The 9,547-nt window shown below is 37.9% G+C and overlaps 1 protein-coding gene across 1 annotated transcript; it reads left to right on the top strand.

Annotated features, from left to right (window-relative positions):
• Nucleotides 1-2,327: 2,327 nt before the first annotated feature.
• On the top strand, nt 2,328-5,441 carry LOC140374516 (uncharacterized). Its single transcript, XM_072461443.1, has 6 exons — nt 2,328-2,356; nt 2,563-2,667; nt 3,488-3,726; nt 4,551-4,698; nt 4,771-4,896; nt 5,023-5,441. The coding sequence occupies exons 2-6, from the start codon at nt 2,583-2,585 to the stop codon at nt 5,124-5,126; spliced, it is 702 nt and encodes a 233-aa protein (XP_072317544.1). The 5' UTR covers nt 2,328-2,356; nt 2,563-2,582; the 3' UTR covers nt 5,127-5,441.
• Nucleotides 5,442-9,547: the final 4,106 nt, after the last annotated feature.

Below are 9,547 nucleotides of genomic sequence, written 5' to 3'. Positions count from 1 at the left end.
CAGCAATACATTATTTCTTCATGGCACACTTTTAGTTTTGATTCTGCAAGTATTTGATTTCCTGTAGCCTTTGTAGTTCATCACATGTATGAGAAACCTTAAAATCTTGTTTTGTTTTTGACAATATTTTACCTTTTATAAGTTAAATATATCATTAAAATCAGGGCCGGCCCAAGCCTTCATGGGGCCCTAAGCGAAAACATTTTTGGGGGCCCCTCACCACGTCATCAGAATCAGTTTTATTGCCATTGTCAGTGAACAATTCACATATGGGAACTTTCTTCAACGCAAACAAAGCGCACCAAAACTCCAGGGCATCCATTTGCCAGTTAGTTTATTCTCAACACCTCACAAGCTCAAATATTGATAACTTAAATCCCACAATGCAACTTGGTATTCCGCTGACATCACCTCTACTCCCTGTACAAATAACACACGTCCCAGATATGTTTTTGGGTGTATTTGTGGGCGTTAAGGGTCTACAGCCACATTAGCACATTAGTTTAAATTAATGAACAGGGGGGTCTGGGGGCCCTCCCCCAGAGATTTTCAGACCTTTTTTGGGTCTTCTGCTGCATTTTAATGTGGTCCAGCCGGCTAAAGTAAGAGTAAAATGTTGAGGTTGTAATGCTATAAAATGATGATGTGATGAAACTGTGCCAGGAGAATATGACTAAAGCCAGTTATTAATACATTAGTGTACTTAATTACTCAATACAATATTGGCTATGAAAAATAATTATGGTCAAATTGATTCATTTTAACTGAAAATGTAAAAGTAATAGTTATCCTTACTAATTTATCTTTTACAGCTCCCAACTATTCCTTCTTGCTAAAGTGACAAAACAAGTTATATTAAATTAAACAAATGGCATAAGCATTGCCTGATTAACAATTAACACTGATAAAACAAACATGTTATTCCCAGAGAATGAACAGAACAAGAAGTGAAGGTCCAAACCTCGCTATAGTGAAGAGACTGCGTTTCTGCAACTTTGCCACTTTTATATAAAAATATATAGTAAGATTCTATAACAGACGTAATCATAATATGTCTAGTTATTTTTCACTATCAATTTATTATAATTTATAACAAATAGTCTAAAGATGCTTTTTAAATCAATTGAAACGTTTTATTGCTCTATTAAAAGTTAATTACAATATAAATGTTTGTTCTGATCAGAACACCACACACTGGACTCCTGCATGAAACAATGCTGCGATGTGATTGGCTGATGGACCTCACGTGCATAAACCTTTACGTTCCTCTTATTGCACTTTAAGAAGTCAAACAGACATCACGAGTCACGATTGATCTCACACATGGTGATGTGAGAGAGAGGGGACGCAAACTCAAACCGCTCATCTCTGACTGAGGCTGCACAGGGGCCCGGGACAGGGGCCCGGGACAGGGGCCCGGGACAGGGGCCCGGGGCCCGGGACAGGGGCCCGGGACAGGGGCCCGGGACAGGGGCCGCACACTGTTCACTCCAAAGTCTCACGTCAGAGGTTCTGGACGAGACGGCGCTCGTCTGGACCGGATCTCCGCCTCTTAGTGACCCGGGGCACAGACGCCCCTCACCGGCCTCACCTGCAGCTGACACTACGGGGCTGGTGTAAATGTTAAGCTTTATTATCTTTCATTCAGACATATTATTGTGCGCGGGGCAGAGCTCTCGTCGCCTCCAGCCTGAGCGAACTAACGTGACAGAATCGTGTTGTTTCAAACAGCAGCATTAACCGTCTCTTTGTAAGAGAAGTTCAATACCTGGAGAGTGTTGTTGAGTTTGCAGTTTCTTTACATCGTCGGCATCGGGGGGATATATTCCTCTGGACATGAGGACCATGTTCTGTTGTGTTTATGTTTTGCTCTCGAGCTCCTCGCGCACAATGAAGTTGCCCAATCAGCGCAGGTTTGGTGTCTCGGTTGCCAGATTGTCATTACAAATAAATGCGGTTTGTGCGTTATAATGTTACCGCTGTGTGCGCTGCCGCGCCAGCAGCGCTACTACACTAGTGGCGCACGCTGCGCTTGCACTTCGCATACGACGGGTTGCCAGATTGGGGGCCCTATTAACGCCTCGGGGCCCTACGCGACTGCTTAGTTCGCTTATAGGCTGGGCCGGCCCTGAAAAATATGTCTGTAGTAGGGGCAAGTTTTTGAGATATTTTGAAGAGGAAGAACGTCATCAGGAGGAATGTTGGCAGTGAAATGCAAATGAGATTTGTAGCACCTTCAGTGAGCGTCTCCAAGTCAAGCTCAACCAGTTTGTCTAGTTTCAAACAAACACTTTCGGGAAAGTAAATGTTTTTTGTAAGTGCAGTGCAACAGGAAGATGTGAGTCAAACAACACAGGTGAGCAACTTTCTTTTGATTTCTCAAAACATTTATTTTATTAACGTTATAACATACAAAAGTATTCACATGTGTTGTGACTAGTATATTTGTCTTAATAACTAAGCTGTTCAACATGTATGCAATATATAACATCTTGGTTTGTCACTGTTGTATTAATGTGCGTTATTTAAAATTCTAAAGAAATTGTAAACACTTAAAATCAGAGCCAACAGAACAAAGCAACATGGAGAAGAAAGTTGTGGAGCTGTTTGGGAGGAAGAGCGTCTTTGTGGTTCTGGCCATTCTTCAGATCTCAAAACACACCTCAGGTAAGTATTTCCTGCAACAACAAAACTGAATAAAAATAGATTTCAATAAAACTTAAAAGAGAATGTGTAGTGCCACACACAAATTGTCAAATGTAGGGCGACCAAAAAATACAAACATCTACAATGAGTAGGTTGAAATATATTTACTTATTTGGCAAAGACAGACTTCCTCATACCCCAATCAATCTTACCACATTTGTAACAAACTGTGTTAATAAGAAAAAATGTAAAATTATTATATAGTTATATTATATACATTTTCTGTGATCGGGTCACCACTACAGTTTAGCAACCTGCAGAGTCAGGTTTGAATCCTGTACCTCCTGGTGACTGAGCAAAAATAAGCCTGACACTCCACTTAATAATTTATGTCCACTAAAAAGATTCTTCCAGAATTAAAATTAAATTGATTTAGTTTACCAAAATGTGTTAAAAATAAATGTTCAAACGATAAAACAAAGGGGGAGATTAACTAGAACAAAGAAGGAGGAGAGAATGAAGTCAAAGACTGTCTCTTCCTGCTGCAGCCACCTCCAGGTAGAGACTTCTCCTCCGTCTTTAGGGAGGCCACAAGATGGAGACAACTCTAATATTAATTAGACACAGTTAAAGCAAAATCTCCTTTTTTGTCTACTACACAACCTTATCACTGGGTTCTCCCAAACGCAAAGTTTGTTGACCTAAAAAACATAATTAAACTGTTACTAAGATCTGTTGTTCAGGCTGCCATCTCTGCTGTCGTCTGGTAATCATGAGGTAACCTGTTTAAGCTTGATTGTGTTTCACTAATGAGAAAGCTTTCCGCTCCTCTTCTTTTCAGCTCAAAAGACCACCACCACTTCCTCCACCACCACTGTCCCACCCTCCACCTCGACTGCCCCTGGGCCGTCCCGCAGCTACCTGACTGTGCCCTCAAACATGACAGTAGGACTGGGTGATCCGGTTCAGTTTTTGTGTGGAGTCCCCAAAAACTCTGAGGGTTTAACCTTCACCTTCTATGGAAGCAGTCACAACTACAGCCTCAGCTGCCCCAGTGGACATGTCAAGGACATACCACAGGTAAGAAACACTGCAGTAGAAATAGGCACCACAGGCACCAAGTCACAAGTCTCAAAATACTGTATAGTATACAGAGGGTGGGTACAAACTACGTGGCACAGATAAATGACAGTTATGTCTATCCATTTGCAATAATTAATATATTTTCAGAGAGCTACCAAAGACCTTTTGTAATATGGTCAATAGCCATTATACAGATTTCTATTTTTATGTAAAGAAATTAATGAATGAATTTAAAGAAATGTACAGAGTAATTTGTGTTACCCAACGAAATAATTAATATCATATCATTGTAGTGAAACTCATTTAATGTGGCATTTAAATATGATCTGTCAAAAGCCTTCCTTGGGACTGGTGTTGGGAATAGGGATGGGATGATAAATAATATTGTTTATTGTGATAAAAGAGAAAATAATCGTTTGATAAAAGAGATAATAATCGTTTGTAGTACATTTGGTATGATCACGATAATCTCCATTTTATCAACTAATTGTTTTAAAAAAGCCAGTTATCTTTTATATTTTTCTCTAGATGGTGGTAGTTTCAACAAAATACATTTCTATGATAGTTATTTAAACATTTTCAAATTATAATAATGAATATACATTCTATTTTAGACTGTCAGCAATTTTAATTCTTGTGATATAATTGATATAAAAGGATTCAGGCCATCATAATCGTGATACAAAATGGCATTATCGTCCAATGCCTTCTTGTGAACAGGCTCTAAATACTGTGATACCTCAATCAGGTTACTACAGGTCAACCATGTCAAGTTAACAATCAATAAACAAATACATAAATTATGCATCCTTATTTTCCAGGCTCTTGAGGGGTCTTGTCAGGTGCATTTGGAAGAGCTGTTGGCTCGGTGGGTCCTCAAAGGCACGTCTTTACCGGACAATGGTGCACGGGTGGTATGTCAGCGAAGAGGCCACCCGGCTGCACCTACTGCACACTTACATGTATATGGTACGGTCGCTCAATTCAACTACTATAACCAGAAATAAACCAATATTAATACTAATAGTATTTATTTACCAGATAATGGCTCGGGAAACTCTCTACTGATTGGAGTGGCCCTTGGAGGATTTTTTGGTGTAATAGCAGTGTTTGGTTTGCTGTACCTGATGCTCACCAGATCTGAGAGACTCCGGATCTGCTTCAGAGGTGAGATTACCTTATATGTCCAGCAGAGAGAAGCATTTAGCAGACAAACTTGTAATAGTGATAGACAACAACTTAATTACAAATCAACAGTTTATAATGTATATTGTTCTTTGGGACTTTCCTCAGGAAAAGACAACGGACCAGACGATCTGACAGAGATTGTGGACAACATTGAATCCACTGATATATCTCCTCTGCCCAGTCTCAGTGAGAAAATGAGAGATCTGTGATGAAGCTTGGATAAGCCTGATAACTTTCTTTTCACTAATGAAGTACATCTATTAACAAAATGTAACAGTGATTGCACTTATTCTAAAACATGAAGGCTCAGATGAAAAAGTTCCTCATTATGTCCAGCAGAGAAGTATTGTACGAATATCTAATCTCTTTTATCTCAATAATCTTGAATTAACATGAACATGAATGAATGAATGAATGAATGCATAAAGCACTATTTTTCCCCAAACAACTCATGCAGTGAATTTACTCTAATTACACTTGTGTTTGTATTAAGAATGATGTATGCTGACGCTGATACAATGTACTAATAAAATACTTAACTCCTTCAGTCTATAATTACATATTACGCTTTCTAGTGGTCAACACGTCACATTTCACAAAGAATTCCACAGTAGCAGGGAAGAATGCACACAGCATTATGGACTAGAGGTGTAATTGATACATAGATCTACAAAAAATGAATTTGAGCTTCAATAACAAATAACCTTTTTGACCACTAAAAGAATACAGATAATCTAACGTAATAAAAACGTAATACAATAGACAGTGGGCAGATATTAGCCTGTTTTTACTTATAATATAGACAAAATAGATTAGTTTCTTTGACCTGAATAACAAAAATAACATTATCTTTTATTCTGGTCTTGTGCTAAGTGTTGTCTGAGTAGAGGACTGAAGCCTTCCTGTGTGGCCCTCAGTTCATCAGCTCGTCGGGTCCTTCATGTTGTGACACCTGACAGAGGTCACACACACCACACACAGGCAGCGGCTGGCCAGCAGGGGGCGCCTCTCCAATGAGCCTGACCCACAACAGAAACAGAGCTACATGTTTACTCAGCTGCTCACACGCCTCATGCAACTTTATGACACTTTCCGATCTGTCTACGCCGACACTGTCTAGAGCAAAGCACAGGGAAGTCAAATCGCCAAATCTGCACACTATACAGTTAAAGTAGAATGTGTTGCCCTGGCATTTAACTCTACAAACTGCAGTGGATGGGAAAAGGGCAAAGGCGGGGCAGGCACAGAACTATAACGAATTTTGACTTTTATATTGATTCAGTGGATGAAACTTAATTAATAAAATGTCTTCGACACCGGGGAGGATGTCACCCTGCATTTTTTTTCTTCTTCCCTGAAATAAACAGTTTGATCACAAAAGAGAAGAAGCAGATTTGTGTGTTTTTAGGGTCCGCACTTTTGAACTGATTTAATCTAATTTTACAATAAAGAAATAATGTAGTAATTTCATATTTAAATATTATTTTATATTTTATAGCAAGTATACATTTCTTAATTATATATTGAATTTATCAGATTAAAGTCAGTCAGCCTCAGCCCACAGAAGTGCCTCTAGGGCAGGGGTGCCCAAATTTGCCCTGCTGTCACAGTGAAAGACAGAGATGAGATGTTGTTCTTTCATTTATGTTTCTGTTATGTTAATTTTCACAGACAGAGACTGAAATGTGACAAAAAGTGTGACAACATGCCCGGACCCTCCAACCCATAAAATGAGCACATCGGACCTAATTGGACGGTTATTCAGTTTTTACACTGTATTATTTAACGTCGATTGATTGTTTATATAAGTGAATAACGCAGTGAAGACACCATGATGTTGTGAGTGATTTGACTGAATTGTGCGTGGATTTGAGCCCTGCAGCTCCTTGTTGATGTATAAACAGTACAAACACCGTCATCGCAGAGGGCCGTGCTGAAAGTGTCAGCAAATCTCTGTGTCCCTGTACTGTGTGTGAGTGTGTAACCAGATAACATACCACATGATAACCTGCATTGTTCATGGTGTATTTGAGACGACCTCCAAAGTACAATGTTGTGTGAGAGATAACTCAGTCAACAATAGGTTAATGATTTGATTGAGTTAAACAAGGAATTTATAGTATGTGATGTGATGTGAATGATGGAAGTGACATTTTACAACTTCCTGTGGAAAAAGCCCTTAGTATGGACAAGTGACATTGAAATGTGACGCTCTTTACAGTTCATTTTAGTGTAGAAAAGTTGTGTGAATGTAATGTTTTTTTATTGAAGAATAAGTATGTCTATTGAAGTAAAAGTATATGCTTCAATTGTGTATGTAAAACTTGTAATACAATATAGGTCAACCATGATAATTAAATCCCAGTATTTTTAGTAAGTTGTTTTGCCATATTCAACATCCTTAAATGGCATGGCAAGGTGCACTTGATATGTTAAAAAAATGCAATCAGCAATTAATCAATAGTTATACTCTTATTTCTAGACTAGATAATGGTCCAGGAAACTGTCCTGAGGATTTTTTTTGATTTATCAACAGTATTTGGTTTGTTGTACCACAAGATTATATCAATCAGTCAAGTATGCTTTGTGCCCACTAACTGTGGTACTGGGTACATTAAATAGACCAGTTCACTGTATAGTCAATACTTTAAACTGTTATTACTTTTTTCTGTTTTCCCCGCACCCTGAACACACTGGAATAGACTCTTTGTGCTGTTGAATAATGATCTTATGTCCGCACAAAAGCAAACTACGCTCTAAACACTTTAATGCTTGACAAAATGGCGTAAAAGATCACGTGACTCTACAATGAAACATCGTAATTGTATTGTGTTGATTACATTAAATATTTAAAGCTCGCTCAATAGTTTATAATCACTAATGATGCTTGAGTTGAAATGATATCCATAGCACAGAGCCTCACACACTCATAGCTGGGCTAATTTTGTCATGACAGAGAACAAAGTGACCTACAGTAAGCTTTATGTAGACACAAACAGTGTGACTGAGCCTTATAGCCTTTTCCACACCTCAAAAATGTATAATTAAATATCTGAAATAAGTAAAAGAAGGAGCTAGTATGAATTGAGTTGTCCATTGCATTATCTCTGGTGTTAGCGTTTATCTCATTGTCGCCAGTTTTCTCACTTATCGAGAGGACTTTCAAGTGACGGTATAGATATTAATAGCTACTTTCACCATTGTATGTGGTACTTCCATTCCAGGAGACAGAAGAACTAACCAACTGTTGTAACTGTTCACACCATACTTTCTTTATAATTAGATACATCGTTTAGCAATGCCCACAATCTGCTATGCATGCAAAATAATAAAACCAAAGAACAAAGAACTTCATAATTTTAATGTTGTTTGTTCCGGCTATTGTTAAAATGTAGTTTATATAATTTAATGTTACTTACACATGTCATGTATTTAGTTAACCTCAGTTTGGTAGTCTGAGGATGAAGGATGTGTGCCCTACTTCCACAGGGAAAATGTCTGTCAACCTTGAGATCAACAGAAACACTTTAACCCTTCACATTCTGGCAGCTTTGTACAGATCCGTCAACCTTTTTCGGCATTTATTCCATTTTGTCCACCATCTGATACAATAATTATCAAGCTCCTGGGAAGGAAAAAATATATAAATAGAAAGCTAAAGTCCACTTATTTTCAGTCAAAGCATTCATTCTGGGAAGAATCAGGGTCAGTTTGTACTCTAACCCAAAATAAAATATATATAGTAAAATAAAAACCTTCTCACATTATTGCAAGTCCCTAAATATATTTTTTGTGGAATCTTAGCTTCAGTTTGGAAAAAAATAATTGTTAAAACCCAACAAATGCTCAACAAGTCAGTCCAATCTACCAACAGCAACTTCATATTTTTACCAAAGATAATCCAGGCAGTATATGAAATCTGATTTTCCTCTGGGCAGAACCAGTTCCCACTTATATTTAGAGTAAATCAGACGAATCATTCAAAACAAGTGTCTCATCTTCACAAAGAGTTCAGCCATTTGTTTGCACTCAAAAGGGTTCAAGAACAGCTTCAGTTTGAATTCGAAGAGACTTTAAGGAAACGTTTCCCAAAAGTTTCACAACATAAACTTGTCTTTCAATCAACAATTGCAATATTCATACTTCATATAGTTCTTTGTCATGTAAATAAAAAGTTCACTTGTTGGATTTGGCAGACTGGGGATTATTTTTCCAGGTTGACGACTGTACGCTGGTGTTTATGCCATAACACAGACAGAGGCCTCTAATATGTATGTAAACAGTGTGCTGCCATCATGCACTTTAATGCAGTGTGAAGTGCACCAATGTTTATATTTCAAACAACAAGGAGGAGCTGGAAATATTGAATCCGCTAAAAACGACAAGACGCACTTTAGTCTGGACACTGAACCTTTACTCACGCTTCTCTGCAGCATCAGCAACTCAGGTAAATCCAGATAATGTCAATATTTTTGATCAGATAATGTATTATTACGCAATGATAAAACTTTTTAAACTTGCATTGCAAAAAAAATAAAAATAAAATAAAAAAATCTTAAAACTAGGATAAAACTAACTGCTATGATGTCTATGTAAGCAAGGCTAATGATGGTGCAACTGACTAATGTTA

The sequence above is a fragment of the Eucyclogobius newberryi genome, unplaced genomic scaffold, assembly GCF_026437365.1.
Source record: "Eucyclogobius newberryi isolate DKJ021-1_F unplaced genomic scaffold, fEucNew1.0.hap1 SCAF_3, whole genome shotgun sequence".
Classification (NCBI taxonomy): Eukaryota; Metazoa; Chordata; class Actinopteri; order Gobiiformes; family Gobiidae; genus Eucyclogobius; species Eucyclogobius newberryi.
Note: the sequence above shows the minus strand (reverse complement) of the source record. Positions and strands in the feature narration are given on the sequence as shown.

Coding starts and splice junctions, on each gene's coding strand:
- LOC140374516 (XM_072461443.1), top strand. CDS start 2,583: ATGGAGAAGAAAGTTGTGGAGCTGTTTGGGAGGAAGAGCGTCTTTGTG. Junction 2,668..3,487: donor GATCTCAAAACACACCTCAG/GTAAGTATTTCC, acceptor TCTTCTTTTCAG/CTCAAAAGACCACCACCACT. Junction 4,699..4,770: donor TGCACACTTACATGTATATG/GTACGGTCGCTC, acceptor TTTATTTACCAG/ATAATGGCTCGGGAAACTCT.